This window comes from Sander vitreus, chromosome 3, assembly GCF_031162955.1.
Source record: "Sander vitreus isolate 19-12246 chromosome 3, sanVit1, whole genome shotgun sequence".
Taxonomy (NCBI): Eukaryota; Metazoa; Chordata; class Actinopteri; order Perciformes; family Percidae; genus Sander; species Sander vitreus.
The window spans coordinates 18551976-18572547 of record NC_135857.1 but is presented as its reverse complement, the minus strand read 5'-3'; the positions used below and the strand labels follow the sequence as shown (position 1 = coordinate 18572547).

The following is a 20572-nucleotide window of genomic DNA, read 5'->3' as shown; positions in this document are numbered from 1 at the left end:
AACATCAGTACAGTGCACACACAGATTACAGATACACAGACTGATATATGTATGTGGTTACCATTTATACTATGTCAAAAAGTTTGCACATTGTGGTTTTCAACAAAAGTAAGACCGTTATTTACAAATGTGGAAAAAAGGTTACAAGGCCCTGTTTAGAGTGAGAGTCTCTGGAAGTACAATGAAAATTATTTGATAGTCAGAATTACTCAGTGTTTCACTATAACTGACTTTGTTGCAGATGGCCACATTGTTCGCAGGTGTCACTACTAATGTCAAAATGGAATGGAAGTACAAATTGTTCCACAACAGATGCAGTCAATTTGTTCTCCAAAGCACAGTGAAAGCAAAGCTGCCCATGATTAATGTCAGGACTTCCCAGCACTGAAACAATAGTGTGAGTAATAATGTTTCTTTAGAAGTTAAGTCAGTGAAGGAAGCAGTTACAGGTCTTAGACTACAAGGAGAAGAGGACGAAAATCTCTCACACACACGCGCACAAAAATACAATGCTACGCAACCACACACTCATGCAAGCATTTTTCTGCATGCACACACTTAGGCCTAGACATAGCACAGTTACAACCCAAATCCTACTTTTGTCTGCATTTCCATTGTATGATTTTTCAACAGCGAGAGAGAGAGAGACACAGAGAGAACCCTGTGGACCATGTTTCAATAATGAAGCAATACAAGAACAAAGACACAAAGAGATGGAAGGAAGAGAGAGAAAAGAATGAATGACAGGCTTAAAGAGCAAGAATGGTGCATTGCAAAGGGATAAATTGAAAATGGGAATTGGGAAGAATGAAAGGATGATGAAACCCTAGAGAGAGACAGAGAGTGATAGAATGCTAACAATGCATTGAGAGAGATGTGGAGAGATTCGAGAGAGAGAGATGGAGGCCGACAGACGAATAGAGGAGAGGAGCAGGGAGAAAGTGTGAGGCTGATGGTGCATTGCTGCTTTATTGTTGATGCGGCGCCTGCCTCTGCATGCCCAATATCTCTCTCCTTCTCACTCACTCACTCACGCCCTCACTCACGCACCATCGTTTTAGCCCCTTTCAGGCACACACCAAAAATGTGCTGTACATTTTAGAGAGACGTTAAATGAACATCTTTTATTACAGCTGTATTTAAAGCACTACATGTTTGTCATTGTTATTATAAAAAAGGTATATTTTCCCCTCTCATGGTGCAGGATGAAAGAGGGAAAAACAGTAATCCTCAGGTCATCAGGTACCCTACATTTCCATGCCAATGCATACAGTCTGAATATCCAACAAATGCTATACAGCATTTGAGCAAATAGGAATTACTTAGCCAAGGTGCCACCGTAACGTCTTGTCATTTTTACAGATGCTATTGCACGTTTTTTTATTAAGGCATCGCCTACAAAATCGCTGATAAGTCTTTAGTTCTTCATATCAATAGTTTCTGACTTACTGCTGCTTCCTTATGCATAGCAGGTACCAAATATTGCACCATGACAGAAAATTCCCACATTTTTAAGATGCACTCAACAGTATGTGTGTGTGTTTGTGTGTCTACCTCGTGTAGTTTGAGTGTCGTTTTGGAGGCCTGACAGGTGCAGCCATTGTTCCAGTTCTCAGTTCCGCAGCCACAGTTGCCTCCACAGCGTTTGACCAGCAGACATCGAGGGAAGAAAACAGCGTTGGTGGCCCTCAGCTCCTCGCGTAGGTTTACAGAGTAGTTGCGAGGCGTACAGCTGTACCGCTTGACGTCGTCAAAGAGACGGTTTAGATCAACTGGACAGTGAGTAAGATACAGAAAAAAGATGACTGGTTAGTTACTTTTTTTGTTGTATTTAAGTTTCCGTTTTGCTGTAGTGGTTTTGAACTGCACTGAAGAGACAAAAAGACGTTTTGATTTATTATTGCTTCGCATTATCATTAATAGAAATGTGGGGCATGTTGGAGACAGACGGAACAATGAAACTGGGGAGGGAGGCTAAGTAGCTGTAATTCACATTAAAAGTATGCTCAATATTGATCTAGTGAAAATGGTTGGAAGGCGGAGAGAGACTATTAAATATGGGTACAATTGCAACAACAATTGACTGTAGAAGAACAGATGGAGAGATGAGAGATGCAAAGATGTAGAAGGAGAGAACAGAAGAGGAAGCAGGAGCCATTAGATTGAATGCATATTGACCGCAATCTTTCTTCATGTCATCACATTAAAGGAAATTACCTTGTTTGTGCTACTATACTATATATATACTATGCATCCTGATAAAGTTCCCTTGGCCTATGGAATTAAAATAGCCCCACATCATCGCATACCCTTCACCATACCTAGAGATTGGCATGGGGTACTTTCCATAAAATCATCTCTCAATGCAAATCAAACCAGCTATTAGGCTAACTGAAATAAAACCATGCCAATCTCTAGGTATGGTGAAGGGTATGTGATGATGTGGGGCTATTTTAATTCCAAAGGCCAAGGGAACTTTATCAGGATGCATAGTATCCTGGATCCATGAAATAACTGGCTTTTAAAAATAAAAATCTGCCTGAATTTAACATAGTGGTGTACTTACTTATGCCCCCTGTATTTTAAGGAAGAACATTTATTTATTTATGATACATTATTCATTCACAAAGAAAATTGGTGTCCTTAAAGATTGGCTTTTAGAAGAGCAGGCGATAAAATCATTTGCTTTTGTAATATATAGAGAGAGAGATGGATGAAGGTACAGGAGAAGATAGAACATTGATTGTGGTTCCATCTAAGTGATAAAATTACCCATGTTTACCTATGTTTTATTTCAGGCCATTTCAGTTGCATGGCAAGATGACAAAAATAAGATTGGTTATAAAAGGCAAATAGAAATGTAGCAAATGTAGGCTACTGTATGTGCATGCTTCTGTGTGTGAGGTGTTTTTTTTATATTTGTGTTTACATGCTCCTCTCAAATCCCTGCATTCTGTTTTAGAGAGAGTTGCTCTGAGCACATCCGCTACACAGTCTAAATGAAAAGTGGATTACGTCTGCATTTGTGTGAGTATTAACAGGTTAAATGAGGACAACTGATTCAAAAAGCATGTCTGTGGCACGTTTAAACAAAATGAGGAAATGTATTGATGTATTTTGGATGAGTGGATACATAACATTTGGGTTTACACCAATCTGCACAATTGTGAAAAAATGTGAGAAACCCCAAATAATTACCATTTCCTACTCAATTTAATTTTAATAAGATAGAATCTTTGCTTTACAACCTGGTTTAAACCCGATCATTTTAGCTACAGGTAGAATATAGTGTGCTATTCTGCACCTCCTTTACACTTTTTTTGTTTCTCATCTGTAGACTTAAATATACACATCAAAGGCAGAAATCACTATTTTTAAAAAGCATTGTGTGTAACAACAACAACAATAACAACCTCATAGACTTTGTAGATTATGAATAAAAAATGTGGAATAGACCTGCAATGCATGTTTTTCTTTAGGACATAAACTCAGCAAAAAAAGAAACTTTTTCTCAGGACACTTTATTTTGTAAAAATCAAAATAACTTTAGAGATCTTCATTGTAAAGGGTTTAAACAATGTTTGCCATGCTTGTTCAATGAACCATAAACAATGAATGAAAATGCACCTGTTGAAAGGTCGAAAAGACAGTAACAGCTTGCAGGTGGTAGGCAATTAAGGTCACAGTAAAAAGAAAATTAGGAAAGTAAAGAGACCTTTCTACTGACTCTGAAAAACACCAAAAGAAAGACGCCCAGGGTCCCTGCTAATCTGAGTGAACATGCCTTAGGCATAGTGCAAGGAGGCATGAGGACAGCAGATGTGGCCAGGGCAATACATTGCAATGTCTCTACTGTGAAACGCCTAAGACAGCGCTACAGGGAGACAGGAAGCACAGCTGATCATCCTCGCAGTGGCAGACCACGTGTAACAACACCTGCTTAGGATCGGTACATCCGAATATCACACCTGTGGGACAGGTACAGGATGGCAACAACAACTGCAAAAACTGGCCAGTCTGGTGCAGTACATGAGGAGGAGATGCACTGCAGTACTTAATGCAGCTGGTGGCCATACCAGATACTGAGGGCTACTTTTGATTTTGACCCCCCCCACCCCATTTTTGTTTAGGGACACATTATTCCATTTCTGTTAGTTACATGTCTGTGAAAATTGTTCAGTTTATGTTTTAATTATTAAATATGTTCATGTTCATGCAAATATTTGCATATGTTAAGTTTGCTTAAAATATAAAAGCAGTTGAAAGTGACAGCATGTTTCTTTTTTTGCTGAGTATAGTTTATGTTAAACTGTCAGAATGATGTATGTCATGCTGCTGTATATGCAGCATTTTCTTAATGGTTTCTTATTTACATGCATTTTTTTGACAAAGAATTGTGCTTGCAATGATAAAAGGACAACTTTTAATGTTTTATTTGATCACAGGCTCAGTAAAAACTGCCTTAACTAACTTACTAATCTGTTGTTTATCAAGCATTAATAATTAATTTCATCAAATATACTTTGGCTCACAGACAAATCATAGTCAAGTCTTATTTTCATGCATCTTATTTTGTTGTGAAAAGTATAGGTGACAGAGAAACTATCATTTCTGTTTTATTACTAAAGAGCAAAATAGCAGACGGTTATAATTCTTTTTTGCATATACTGTTTATTGCACAGAAAATATGATATTCCAACACAGCCTACCTGCCTTCCAACCCTGTCACCTGACACCAAATATATGTTTTCTTAAACACAACGGGGAACAATGGCTACACCAATTACTGTAATATGACATATGGTCCGTTTGCATAGGCTAGTGACGGTTTTAGAGTGACGGTTTTAAAATCTATTGCCTCAGTGACTCCAGGTCAGTGACTCCAGGTCATTGGCGCTGACTTCACAGAAAAAACTTGCCTTGAACCGCTGGTCCTGTGTCACCTTACATCTGTCACTGACTCATTTTTAGACCCACTGGAGGGCAAACTGCTCATTTGATGATGCGACAACTACTTTAGGCTACAGTATGTTGTTGGATCATAATATGAGCTTTTAGAGTTGATGACAGAATTGTGAGGATGTCAAGAGTCATGACAGGTGTAAAGTTCTGGACCGGGATTTGTTTTATAATGTTTTTAGGTTAACCTATTTTATGTGTGAGTTACTTAGACTTAAAAGTGTCCCAATTAATATTTTGATATAGAGCTTACCATCCTTCATGGTAACAAAGGTGGGTGTGAGCTACAGAGTGGGTGTGTCTTAATGAAAACAAAGCCAAGCTGCTGACTGTGGCAGATTTCTGCTCTGCTGCACAGGTTGAATTTCCAATTAGAGAGAGCTATACGCCTGTACAGTGTATCAAAGACCTGCAGAACCTATGCACCCTTTAGTGCTGCAAGACGCGCAAACTCTTCATATATGGAGCCTGTTATTGCCAGCCGAGCACACAGATGCACTGATAAATAGAGATAGATTTGCTGTCAAGCACAAATGTTTACTAAAGAACAGGAGAGCCCTCGGGTAGAAAGGCCAAAAGAGTGCAGGAGAGAGATACGGAGGCACAGGTGAGAGAGACTGCATTGAAAGCACTCTGTTTCGTTGCAAGCTTGAATGCTTCTATACTGTAAACACACACGCTCCCATGATTGTGTGACGTGTGTGTGTTTAATAAGTGTATTCGTGCCAAGAAATCCGCTGTCTCTGTGCATTTTAAGAACAAAATCTATTGCCTCAGTGACTCCAGGTCATTGGCGCTGACTTCACAGAAAAAACTTGCCTTGAACCGCTGGTCCTGTGTCACCTTACATCTGTCACTGACTCATTTTTAGACCCACTGGAGGGCAAACTGCTCATTTGATGATGCGACAACTACTTTAGGCTACAGTATGTTGTTGGATCATAATATGAGCTGGTTTCTTATTTTTTTCCTTTTACTAATGATCTTTTATATTTGTGCATTATATTGTATATTATGTATGCGTCTTTCAAGTTCAAAATGTACTTTCACACCCAAATTCATCAGAATGTTATTTTAATACTATTTCTTTTCCTTTTCTATGTTCAGCTTAGGGGAGTAAAGAACACAGATGTTTCTTCTACCTTTATATATTCCTTCCTACATACCAAAATGTTGAGATACAGTCAACCACTGAATATGCAACACTTCATTCACATGTTTTGATTGGCTGTCACCCGTGCTACATTTCATCATAAGGCAGCAATATGACTCCATCACAGCCCTGACTAATAATTTCCTTCAAATTACCGAGCCATAGACTTTGTGCTCTGCAATGCTGTACCTCTGAGTTTTATAAATGGCGCAATATGTGAGAATGGTCAGCACAAGACAGCATGCTCTATCCTCCCCTCTATTACACCAGCTACCAACAACTGCACCAGTCTGCAGCGAAATACTGTGAACGCAGCAGAGTTGTTGAGGATCACCACCACCAGCAGCACAATAAAATGGGATAAGAACATCACCGCTCTTATCTTCCTGCATCAATCTGACAAACTTAACATGTCACTACCAGTCCACTGGCCTCATTTATAAGTCTTCTCGTATTTATACTTAAATATTATTCTGAGACCTATTCCAATATCCACAGAGCATAACACTGTACAGAAACTTACAGTATCTGCTTGATCCATATGACTTTACATTAAGTGGTTATTAAAACCAAAATGATATTTTTATGGCTACACAATTTTCTCCCTGTAGATAAGGCTGATATAAAATATTTTGTATTTCTAGAAACATCTTCATTATAATTTTAAAACCCCATAAACAATTCACGAAGGGTTGCAAGTACTGTCAAACTTCTGATTGATCAACTACCAACTCTGCAGCTCTACACAACTTTTTGACACTTGTAGGTCATTGTTTTATTACACACACACACACACACACACACACACACACACACACATACACATACACATACAACTCTCTTCATCTACTCATAGTCTTAGTTTTAAGTTTTGTATTGTAAAACTGTATTGTAATGTTAACCACTTGCCACTTGCCACAGTTATATTAAGACCAAATGAAAGTGATTAATGTTATACTCAAATCCCAGTCATGCAGGGACATATGTTTGGGTTTAGTGTTCTGCAATCTATGTACATACGTTTGTTGGACAGTTTCATGAATGGCTTTAAACACAAAGATATAAAGTATAGCTTACCTTTATTATGTCTGCTTGCCAGATGATAGGCCCTGGATCTATAATGTATATGTGTTTGAGTGTAGATGCTGTCCAGGTCCTGTCTCCAGGTGTCTGGGCTCAGGGATCTGAACAGCTGTTCCACAGTGTCAAAGGCAGCTATGGTCCGGTCCAAATCCTCCAAAGAGAAAGGAACCTCTGTGACTGCCTTTGGCATGTGCTCTGGACCAATGTCCTGCAAAGAGCCAAAGACAAAATTAAGAATTCTATTATTCATTTGAGCCTATTCTAACTTCAGCAATTGTTCATTTATAACATGATCACCTACAGCACATTAGGAGATCCCAGGTAGCTATGCGCCAAAACCTTTTGTGGGTCCCTTTATTATTTTTTCCACCAATTATTATTAGTGCTGTCAAACGATTAAAATATTTAATCGCGATTAATCACATTAATGTCATAGTTAACTTGCAATTAATCGCACATTTTTATCTATTCTAAATGTCCCTTGATTTCTTTTTGTCCCATTATTTTTTCAACATGGAAAAGTGGATCGGCTTGCTTTGTGCAAATATGTATCCATGTGCTTCTGTCTGAAGTCATCCATTGTCACCTGTTCACATCAGTTTGGCCATCAAGTGGTATTTCAGACTGGACGTGCTGCGATGATAGCTCCGTTCACAACAACAAAACACACAGATCACTTCGGTCTTGTCAATGGAACCATTTAGCAACTTTTTAAAAGTAAACTTTCCATTCAGAATCTTATTGGCATCCATTTTGGCGTCTCGCGCTCGCCATCCACTCAAAACGTAACGTTAGCCTACTACTCTGGCCGGCTCGCAAGCCCAAACGTGTGTGCGGCGTGCCTGTTGTTTTGTTTCCGGTCTAACTAGATCCGGTGTGGTGTTGTAGTTTTTCTAATGTTACTAGTTGTTGCAACAGCATGTGAAAAAAAGTTTGCTAGGCCAAAAAGAACGTTAATCTCACGATAAAAAAATCGACGCCGTTAAAATGGGTTTGCGTTAACGCCGTTAATAACACGTTTAACTCCATCCATCCATCTTCGTCCGCTTATCCGGTGTCGGGTCGCGGGGGGAGCAGCTCCAGCAGGGGACCCCAAACTTCCCTTTCCCGAGCCACATTAACCAGCTCCAACTGGGGGATCCCGCGGCGTTCCCAGGCCAGGTTGGAGATATAATCCCTCCACCTAGTCCTGGGTCTTCCCCGAGGCCTCCTCCCAGCTGGACGTGCCTGGAACACCTCCCTAGGGAGGCGCCCAGGGGGCATCCTTACCAGATGCCCGAACCACCTCAACTGGCTCTTTTCGACGTGAAGGAGCAGCGGCTCTACTCCGAGCTCCTCACGGATGACTGAGCTTCTCACCCTATCTCTAAGGGAGATGCCAGCCACTCTCCTGAGGAAACCCATTTCGGCCGCTTGTACCCTGGATCTCGTTCTTTTGGTCATAACCCAGCCTTCATGACTATAGGTGAGGGTAAGAACGAAAACTGACCGGTAGATCGAGAGCTTTGCCTTCTGGCTCAGCTCTCTTTTCGTCACAATGGTGCGATAAATTTAATATAATACCGCCCCCGCTGCGCCGATTCTCTGACCAATCTCCCGCTCCATTGTCCCCTCACTCGTGAACAAGACCCCAAGGTATTTAAACTCCTTCACTTGGGGTAAGGACTCATTCCCTACCTGGAGAAGGCACTCCATTGATTTCCTGCTGAGAACCATGGCCTCAGATTTAGAGGTGCTGATCCTCATCCCAGTCGCTTCACACTCGGCTGCGAACCGATCCAGTGAGTGATGAAGGTCGCAGGCCGATAATGCCATCAGGACCACATCATCTGCAAAGAGCAGCGATGAGATCCCCAGCCCACCGAACTGCAACCCCTCCCCACCCCGACTATGCCTTGATATCCTGTCCATAAATATTACAAACAGGATTGCTGACAAAGTGCAGCCCTGGCGGAGGCCAACCCTCACCTGAAATGAGTCCGACTTACTGCCGAGAACCCGGACACACCTCTCGCTTTGGTCATACAGAGATTGGATGGCCCTGAGAAGAGACCCCCTCACCCCATACTCCCGCAGCACCTCCCACAGTATCTCCCGGGGGACCCGGTCATATGCCTTCTCCAAATCCACGAAACACACGTAGACCGGATGGGCATACTCCCAGGCTCCCGCCGGGATCCTTGCGAGAGTGAAGATCTGGTCCATTGTTCCACGTCCAGGACGGAATCCATATTGTTCCTCTTCAATCTGAGCTTCGGCTATCGGCCAAACCCTCCTTTCCAGCACCTTGGAGTAGACTTTACCAGGGAGGCTGAGAAGTGTGATACCCCTGTAATTGGCACACACCCTCTGGTCCCCCTTTTTGAAAACGTTAAACACTAATTATTATGCAACACAGAACTATAATACAATCCCATTTAAAGGGTTACTGGAGAGCCAGGAAACACGTCAAGGATTTTTGCAGTGTTTTATTATTTATTTATTTATTTATTTTTTTTACAAAATTTGGAAGCAATAGCTTTATGCACAGAGATAGAAGGGGTACTTCTGCAGCTGAGGAAACATTGGTTTTCTTTGTAAGCATTGAACATTTCAGACAGCTTTTGACATGACAAAGTCAAAAGCTCCATCGATTACTTTTCAAATAACTACATATCATCATCTTTACTTTCAGTATAAATTGTTTAAAATGTATTTTGCTTTCAATTAGAGTTAGTTTTAAAACGAATTAGAGGTTGAGAGTTAAAAATAAATATAATTAATGTATCACACTTTGTATTTTCTCATTAATGTGCCAACATGATCTTAATGTAAAACAACTACAAATCACTGGGAAAACCCACAGAGTAGTTGTTTTTCAGAGCCCCATTTGAATATAAAGTGGAGGAGGCCAACAAGATGCACATGTACATGCCATCTGCACTGGCAGTAACATATCCATAGATACACACAGAAAAAACATACACTCACACACATAACCATTATCAATCCATGCAGAACAACTGCCACGCTGCCCAATGCACACTAATTATTATGGGCACATATGTCACTGAACCCCTACACTCGTGCACACAAATTACACCAATGGTCTTATAAAAACAACTTTGGAAAGAAATAAGTACATACATGCATGAATGTATTCTGTGTGTGGGTGTATGTTAGCCTATGCAAACGGACCATATGTCATATTACAGTAATTGGTGTAGCCATTGTTCCCCGTTGTGTTTAAGAAAACATATATTTGGTGTCAGGTGACAGGGTTGGAAGGCAGGTAGGCTGTGTTGGAATATCATATTTTCTGTGCAATAAACAGTATATGCAAAAAAGAATTATTAACAGTTTGAAACAAGAGAATTAAAGCATTAGTTTGAAAATATTATAAAAAAAAGTATAAAACTGATGATGGTGATGACATTTCCCTAGCTGTACATTTATTTAAAAATGTTTACAAAACTATTAAATCTATTCATTCTTCCATTCAATGGTTAATGTGTGAGCGCGTTCTGCCAAAAATATCTCTAATTATAACTGAGGTCAAGCGTGCCTATTACATTTTAATTCTTGGATTTGAACTATTCTTAAATTTTTAAGTGTGCATGTGTGTGCATGACTCACCAACATTGGCATAGTGACAGCCTCCCAGTTGGTGATGGATGCAGGCAAAGGAGAGTCAAACTGCAGGAATGGACAGCAGAAATAACCAATCATCAGTTGATCAAATGAGCAGACAATGGACGAGAATCCGTACAGAAGAGAAGAAAAAGAATGATTATTGAAGATTTCTTTCGCACCCTTGTGCCTTGCACGCGCCTCTCTTACGTCCGCAGTCCGCTGCGAGACCAGAGATCTGCGCCCTATTTTTCTTCAGCAACAAGCAATTTCAGTCAGCGACAAGACTTTGAAGAACAGCGGTGTCCACTTGTGTACCGATTGACGGACCGGCTACATCCTGCTGCCAGTTCTCAGCCCGAGCTGCGAGGCGTGCCTTGGCCCGTCTCGCCGGGCTGGCACCCCGCCGGCCGCCAGCAGGTCTGTGCCCGCTTACTGATGGAGGAACTGAAGCGGCAGACGATGGCAGCCGGGCGGACAGTCAGGTAAGTTAAGAATACCACCAGCGGTGACAACCAGACATCCCGGAAGGGGATCTCTTTGCTGACTTGGATCCCCCCAGAGATGGTTCTCTAGCCAGCACTGGCTCTCCCTCCTCCCCAGCTGGAGAACTGGAGCTCGAAACAGAAGAGGATTACGGAACCCCGCCACTGCGTCTGTCTCCGTCCCGGAAGAGGAGCACCGCATCAGCGGATTTCTCCTCCGCATCGGGCGGGATCCCTGCCAACCACTAAGGTTTTTGTTTTCGACCTGTGTGAATGCTGAGTAAACATTCTTCTGAGTTCCCAGCGGTCCCGCCACTGCGGCAGGTCCATGCTTGCTTCACTGACCGTGCACACATGTGTGCCGCCTAGGTGACCGCGGCGCAGAACAACATCGCTCTGCTATCTCCGCCATGACCGCTAAGCCTTTGGCTGTCCCCCAGAGTTATATCGACATCTGGCTGCACATGTCACAGCGGAACATCTGCCTGCACAGGTCACAACTCCCAGCCAATAGCAGATGTGTGCTCTTGGACAGTCCCATTGCCCCTGGTGGGTTGTTTGGACCACAGCTTGGACAGCCACGAACTATAGGTAGTGGAGGGGATGCGGAAACACACCTCCTGGAGAGCGGCGCCTCGGCCACAACAGCAGTGACGGGGTGCCGGGAACGCATGTCTCACTCCAGCTGAGAGTTGGAACCTAAAGAGCAGTTTCCTCTGTCAGTCCGCTTTTGTCCCTTCTGAGCATCTTGCGGCCACTGAGACACACGTTCCCCTCACACACACAGACAGGCTCGCCGCCATGCTCACATGCAGTAACGCAGGCGATGTCCAGCCACACTGTGTGCCTACCACGGCTTGTGAGAAATAAACAAATTGCTTCACACAGCGGCAGGGAGGGCACGATACTCACTGCTATGTAAACAGACAACACACAGACATGTGCGTGCCCGCTCTCGAAACGCTGTGCTGTGTGGAAAAGCATGTTACCCATGGTGAACACATGGATGTTGAAGCTAATCAAAAACGGCTATACGCTTCAATTCACCAGCCCTCCCGCGGTTCTTACCGGCGTGGTAAAAACTATCATGCTATCTCAAGTTCAGATATCGGCTCCGACGTCAGAGCTGGTGGAGCTGCTGGAAAAAGATGCTATAGCCTAATCTCCCGCATCCCTCCAGAGGAGGAGAACGACGGGTTTTCAGGGAGCAAATGGGAGGGATGAGACCGATGCTAGACCTGTCTTTGTTCAACCGGTGCATCCTGGTTCCACATTTTGACTGCCGTACATGCGTCGCAGTGTGCCTGGCCATTGTTTCACTTCCATCAACCTGAGGGCACGTTCACATTCCGGTCATACCCAAACAGAAAATTCCTGTGCTTCTCCTTTCTGGGAGTTCAATAGACAACCGGCTGCTATTCTGCTAATCTCTGGCCCATCGTACGCCCTCCAAATGTATCAAGGCGGTTTCTCAGCCATTACGCAGAGGGTATCATGCTTCTGTTAGACGGCCTAATCCTTATGCCACCCCCAGAGAGAGCTTTTGCCGAGAGGGTTTGCCGATCCCCTCAGAGTTTAGTATAGTAGTTATAGCTGTAGTAGTAGTACATAGTTTATCTGGTGTGGACATAAACTCTGTCACTATGAAAACCACGCTGGATGCATTAAACTCTCCGTTGTCACACATTGCGCCTCACAGGGTGGTGTCAGCGCTGTCAGTGATGCGAGTCACGTAGTGGCTCCTCTGGGACATGAGTAAGCACGCACACATTGCACATGAGGAAAAATTCAGAGATGGTTCGGCTGCCTGCACCTCGAGCCATCACGTCACAATTGGCACATGCTGACCATCTCTCTACAGTCAAACCTGGCCTAGTTGAAACCCCCCGTGCTCTATCATCGGGGGTTTCCCCTTGGGAGGGTGACGTCACACGTAACAGACACAGACGCATCTCTCGTTGGATGGCAGGGCAAGTCCGAGTCCCAGGTTGTGGGAGGGAGATGGGGAAATCCTCCATCTTTCCTCATTGCCTGGAGCCTGCCACGGTGCTAAAAGTCCTGAAACACTTTGCTCTGAGCCTGTCAGGTAGACGTGTCGATAAGAACAGACAACAAGACAGCGGCGGGTACACTCAGCCTGGCCAGGAGCTTGCTGTTGTTGTCACACAGACACCTGTACTTAATCAGAGCGGGGTACACTCCGGGGTTACTAAACCGCGCAGCAGACCTAATGTTGGGTCCCTCTCACAACTCTCGTTCAGATGCTGTGGAACAGGTTGGGAGGGCAAAAGTGGATCTGTTCGCCTCACGAGAGAATGCACAGTGCGCACTGTGGTTCTCTATGAAGGCGCGAGATTGGGTTAATGACGATAAGAGAGGCCCGTGCAGGGCATAAGGGCGCGAAAGAAATCTTCACGACTAGGCATGCGCAAGGGATAAACCCAATAGCAACAGCTCTTAGAGGGCTATGCCTATACTCATAGAATCTGAAGTTACAATACGTAACTATAGTTCCTGCTCATTAACTGGTGATCACTGGGCGTCAGTGAGTAATCAAAATGATTTAGGAGTTACTCAACACTATATTGATTCTGGTAAGGATAGGGATTTTTTGTTTTTTAGTTAGGTACTTGGAGGAATTGTGCAATAATGACAGATTCACACATTTTTCTTTTGTTTACAGTAAATAAATAATAACAAATACAAATCTTAAAGTAAAGTTCATAAAGTAACTTTCTTTGCATTCATTTGATTCCCAATCAAGATACACTGGTAAGAATTGCTTTCCATTGTTAATATGTACTTAAAAACAGTTCTGAAATGCAAAATAATAGAATTCTAATCATGTGATAAAATATGTGATTAATTGCGATTAACTATAGAAATGCAGCAATTAGCTGGACTTCAGGTTTGGTGAGCATGTGAGAGCGACGTGGTCTCCGTCTCCCGTAACTCAACTTTGCAAAAACCCGTATTTTTCTTATACCCTCAACAACCCAAGTAAGAACTGACACCTCACAAACTCAGTATAACATCGTGTCACCAGGAATAATGTCAAAAGCAACAAAACTGTCAAAGAAGGGCGAGAATGAAGCTCAGAGTGCCTGCGCTAACACATGCTTAACTAGCATCGAAGGCCTGCTGGAAAAACATAGAGCTAGCATAGCGACGGATATTAAAAACTCCTTTGCTGCCCTGGAGTCAAGACTGGAAAAAATACAGACCACGATGTTAGATCATGGACAACGTATCATCTCACTGGAAACCAGTGCCAAATCAGATGACCAGCGTATTCGTACTCTGGAGGCGAGGTTGGTAGCTTTAACCGATAGCAACAACAAGCTACTAGCGAGGACGTCGGACCTCGAAAGCCGGAGCTGCAGGAATAATATCCGAATCATTGGCCTTCCGGAATCGATTGAGGGGCCCACACCCACCATGTTTTTCTCGAAGCTGTTAGTTGAACTACTCAGAGAGGAGATCCTGGAATCCCCTCCCGAGCTTGACCGAGCGCAAAGAGCGCTAACCGCCAAGCCACAACCAGGATCGAGGCCACGGCCTGTGATTATTCGCCTGCACCGCTTTCGGGTTAAGGACCTAATCATATGAGAGGGCCACAAAAGAAGAGGAAATCTACAAGATCAAGGATCCCCCATCCAGATCTTCGAAGACTATGCTCCGGAGGTGGTTGAAGAACGCGCAAAATACCGGACGGTGATGGCAGAACTGTACAATCTCTCTCTCAGGCCCATATTACTCTTCCCGGCTCGCCTTCAGGTAACACTCAACGGCGGGGCAAAGAAGAGGTTCTCCTCCCCAGAAGAGGCCGCGGCGTTCGCTTCAAGCTACAAACAGAGCCCGAGGCCGGACTAGCTTGGCCGGCTAGGCTGGGCATACACAACACTAAGGCAGCTCCAGTGGGATGTTAGATCATCAGGTATAGTTTTGATCACCAAGGCATAACAGGTCAAGGGTATATGACCGTTATTAAACCCTAACCGTTGTAAAATAAAATAATAATAATATATGTGACTGACTTTTGTTTTGGACTACTGGTGGTTGCGCATTGTGTTAGCCAGTGGCTACCGCACTAGCTGTCCCTCTGCCTTGGGCACCAAAGGGCTAGGCTGTCTCTTCCAAAGTCACTCTCCTGCAGCAAACTGAGTTAATTTTGTACTCGGACAATTTATTTTACCTATTTATTTTTGTTGCTTTTGCACGAATTTGGACACTTTCATTTTTCGGTTTTATGGGACAACTAAATGTGCAAAGATTTATTGCTTAATTTCTCTTGTATTTTTTTAAAGCTGCAATTTTTACAGAGCTAATAGTCTTCATTCAGATGAAGAAATGCACAGTAATAGTAAGTTTTGACTAATGTTGAGTTTAACCAAGCGTAGGACTTGGTTTGTTTTGTTCTGTTCTGAAAGTTTACTTAATACAGTAATAGTAAATAAGTATATTTGACACATTACTTGGGTCATAGTTTGCTATGTAATATTCCACATATTATACAGAATATTTTATTTTTATATATTCTCTACTTCGTGTTGGAAGGGTACATTGAAGTATTTTGTTAAAGGCTCAAAGGGTTATGTAAAACATATTATGACACTTGTTGAGTTGTGGGTTCTGAGACGACTCTTTGAGATAAGATGCTTCAGAAAGTGAAGTATGAGCAAGTTTGTTCAGTAGTTGATGACATTTCTAGGGGCTGGGGGGGACATGGGAGGGGACAAGGGCAGGAGACCAGGTCTCCTCACAAGTGGAGTGGAGGTTCTAGGGAATGGGCTGGTAAAGAGACCTTTTCTGTTTGTTTTGTACTTACGTGTTGCACTGTCTTATGGTTTTTTTAAGTTTTTAATATCATTTGTTATGATTTCACTTATATTGTGCTGCCTGCACCTTAGAATCAACCTGATACCCTTGCTACCATTAGCTGTAACATGACTGGCTCAATAGATGGAGGGACCACCGGTGGGCAGATGGTAAGGTTCACCTCTTTAAACACGGGGGGCTTGAATGCTGCATTAAAATTAACAAAGATTATAACTTATATCAAAAATCTGGACGCAGATGTGATACTTCTTCAGGAGACACACCTGCTAAAGTCTGAACATGGAAAGTTGAGCCGACCCTGGATAGGACAAATCTTTCACTCCCAATTTAATTGTAAAATAAGAGGTACAGCTATATTAATCAGGAAAAATGTTCAGTTTACCTCCAGTAATATTATCACAGATCCAGAAGGACGTTATACAATTATCTCTGGTATATCATACCAGAAGCCTGTAGTTTTATCAATCTACGCCCCTAATTGGGATGATCACAGCTTCTTTAATTCGGTATTGTCTTTAACACTAGAAGTGCCGGAATTCCGTAACTACTAGAACTGCCGTGAGCGGTCATTTTGACCGCCAGATTCTAAACTCCATAATCTCTCATGATACATACCTAATTGCGATATTGTATTATGTATTGTGTTAGGACATCTTTAGAAAAACGTAATAACCGAAATGTACATTTTAACGAGTTTAATTATACATTTAAGTACTAATACGTGTTTCAATAATTCATATCATGGCATAGTAAACCGTAATTATTTCATACATTCATATCCTGAAAAATATGGTGTGGAAATTCATTCAACTTAACTCCAAATAACAATTAAAAGTATCTTATTTGAACATTTAGCTATAACCTAACCTGGCACTGCCACCGTTTTTGCGTCTGCTGCGGTGCACACACTGATAAAAATATTGAGCCTGATCTACTTAAAAAAGCTAAGGCAACTTTTTGCATCAGATTATTATGTAAATAAAGCAAGGCTAATCTTTTTATAGGCTACTTAATTTCTTGTGTATAGGAAATGAGTTTTGGAAGTACAGAACATTAATTTATCAAGTAACGTCAACTTACTTTTTCAAGTAAAGTCAACTCAGTTTTGCAAATGACTGAACTTGCAAAGTTAAGTAGACTTTACTTACTAAATTAAGTTGACTTTACTTACTAAGTTAAGTAGACTATACTTCAAAAACTAATTTCTTATATTCAAGAAATTAAGTAGCCTATGCAAAGACTAGCCTTGCTTTATCTACATAATAATCTGATGCAAAAAGTTGCCTTACCTTTTTAAAGTAGATCAGGCACAATATTTTGTATCAAGCTTGGTCTACTTAAAAAGTTTAGTATGTGTCATCTATGTGTTAGAAATCACAATCCTCAAATCACATGTCAAGATATGCTGCTATGGAGCCAAGTGTCTACCATACAGATAAAAAGACAACTGCAACAATTAGTTGATTGATCAATTAGTTGCTAACAACTAAATTAATCATCAACAATTAGAATAATTTGATGATCAGGACAAAACAAGACATTTTAGGTTGCGTCTTGGGCTTTGGGAAAGAGTGATTGATTTTTAACCATTGTCTTACATTGTATGGACCAAACTACAAATCGATTTATCAAGAAAATCGACAGATTAAATCATGGGTTGCAGCCCCAACATTGGCTACTATGAACAACACCCACATGAGTCAAACAATCTCAGGTATAATTATGCATCTTAACCCAAAACAAGACTTGGAAGTCGTTTAGCTCAAATAAACAAATTTATTTGACAATATCTTTCTTAGAGGTTAGAACACATAACAAAATTAAATCCTAACTTTTAAACAGCTACATTCAAATCCACAGCTACATTCAGATACATTGATGAAGCAAAACAACACACCAAAATCCAGCAGCTTACAAAATTCAAAACTGTAGTGAAGAAATGTACAGTTCTACATGGTTTCTCTGCCTCTTGTGGCAGTACATGAAAAACTGAAAAATAGAGTCCAGGTTACTTTAAATGCTTTAGTCCAGCTGGAGCTGAATTATGTGTGCCATTTAAAGTGCAAAGAACATAACATTCACAATACATATAAAGTTGTGCTCATAACTTTATGAACCCATGCTAAAGTTGACTTTGAAGATACCCTTCACCATACCTAGAGATTGGCATGGTTTTATTTCAGTTAGCCTAATAGCTGGTTTGATTTGCATTGAGAGATTATCTCATGGAAAGTACCCCATGCCAATCTCTAGGTATGGTGAAGGGTATGTGATGATGTGGGGCTATTTTAATTCCAAAGGCCAAGGCAACTTTATCAGGATGCATAGTATCCTGGATCCATGAAATAACTGGCCTTTCAAAATAAAAATCTGCCTGCCTCTATGGGAATTTAACATAGGGGTGTACTTACTTATGCCCCCTGTATTTTAAGGGAGAACATTTATTTAATTTATTTAGACACATTATTCATTCAAAGAAAATTGGTGTCCTTAAAGGTTGAATTTTCCCTCATTTTTTAAATTAAGGCATTAAGATCAATTTCCAAAAGATGATATTTTATTTCTCTTTTTAGTCAACTTTAGCATGGGTTCATAAACGTATGAGCATCACTGTAACATAATAAAGCATGCGCCAGCACATTAAACTATCAAATTAATTATTTCCCAACATCATAGAATAAAAAAACAAGCAGTGTAACCTGAGAGAGTGCATTGGGACAACCTCAGAATAACTGTGTAAAACTTGATAAGAGTCAGCTCACTCAAATCCTACACCTTCAACACCATCTGTATAGCTTTTAAGCATGCAAACAGACCTGGAGATCAAGGTCTTGAGGACATTTTTTTGTTCGCATCCTCCAGCTCTAGGAAGATCTTCTGAAAGATCTCAAATGTGTATTTCAGTTTATTAGGGTACCTTAGTTCCAAGGCATAGATAAGGCCCATCAGATAGGTGCAAGCATGTGCCACATCTGGGATACCAAAAAGACTTCTGCTCCCTCAACGGCTATTCCAACTTGCTTGGGGAGACCATCCCTGGGATTGCTGACAACAAAGATGCCGAGGACAAATGTAGTAAGAGCTTCTTGGACGGCAGCAGCATCGTCGTCATTGCAAACCTGTGAAATACACCAGAGAGAATAAAACATATTTATGGTATAGTAATGTGAAGGATGCATAACTCTTTGTTCTCTCTCCAAACAAACGATCCGATTGTTATGTGGTAGTTTTGAGTAGTATTGTAGCTTAGCAAGGGTGTCTACAGGTATCACACAATTAAATGCCATTTAAAGCCATTTTAAGTCAATTTAAGACCTATTGTTGGAGAAATCATCTTTCACTCATTCAATTAAGCAATGCAGCTTTATATAGAGTATCATATATTTGGTTCTGTTAGCTACACAATTATATAAATGGTTATACATCTGTCATTACTTTCTTGTTCTTTCACTACAGCATTTTTAATAATCATATAGCAAAGCAAAATCATATTCCAATATATTCCAATCTTCTAAATTCCATAAAAATAATCAAATCCAATTGTAAGCAGAAGTTATCATCAAACCCTAGGATATTCCTGTACATGTCTCGAGATATCTGTGATGATTTTCCATGTTTTACTGCAGCATTTTTAGTAATTTAGTAACAATGTACTTAGTGTCCTTCATGTGCAAGGCATTTTAATACAATTAAATGAATCAAATCAAATCCCATTTCTACATAGGCACATTATTTAAAATCTCCTAAAAATCTGGTCAAATTATCAGCAAACAGCTATTTTTGCACAAACGTGTCTCATATTGGCAGGGCTTTGAATCAGAGCCACAGCATAGTATTACTTTTTTTACCTGGTAGTCCTTGATTAACTCTCCAGTGTTTCCACCAAGGTAGAGTTTGAGGCCTCTGATCACAACTTCTCTTCGGGACTCAATGTTGCTGTCCTACAAAAATATGAAATTAGAAGTGTAAGAATACTGAATAATTTTTTCCACAGGTAATCAGGTAAGAATAGCTTTCATTCTGGCAGCCTCATCAGGTAAATATATCTATCTTTCACTTCAGAAAGTGTCACATAGGTTACAGGATAATGGCAGTGATACTATCAAACAATGAAATAATGATTAATTCAAATTAGCCTTATTCACTTTGAAACTTTGCCAAAAAACACCCTGTATTGGAGAAGACATGATCAAAATGTTCAACATACCTGGGAACACTCAAACAAGGCAGGCCATCGAGCTTTAAGGTCGATCACAGGTGGTTAAAGGATTACATAATTTCCCATCTTCTCATTAATGAGTTTGTTATTGTCTCTCTTCTGGTACTCATAGAGAAGCTCCACTCTCTCCTTTTCAGGCGTTGCATCAGTTTCACCTTGTAAGAGTGTAAGAGATAAAAACAAACTTGTAGAGTCACCTGGTAAGGATACCATCATCCAGTGTGG

The 20572-nt window shown here is 41.3% G+C and overlaps 1 protein-coding gene across 2 annotated transcripts in view; it reads right to left on the bottom strand.

Moving 5' to 3' along the window:
• The window catches only part of pdgfd (platelet derived growth factor d), a 79193-nt gene that overhangs the window by 5912 nt on the left and 52709 nt on the right, over positions 1-20572 (bottom strand). Inside the window, exons 4-6 of one of the 2 annotated variants that reach the window (XM_078246344.1) lie at positions 10811-10870; positions 7190-7403; positions 1555-1772 (exon numbers count right to left, since the gene is read on the bottom strand). In XM_078246344.1, the coding sequence (XP_078102470.1) occupies positions 1555-1772; positions 7190-7403; positions 10811-10870 (492 nt within the window). The remainder of the gene's footprint in view (positions 1-1554; positions 1773-7189; positions 7404-10810; positions 10871-20572) is intronic. The other variant, XM_078246346.1, reaches the window with a different exon arrangement.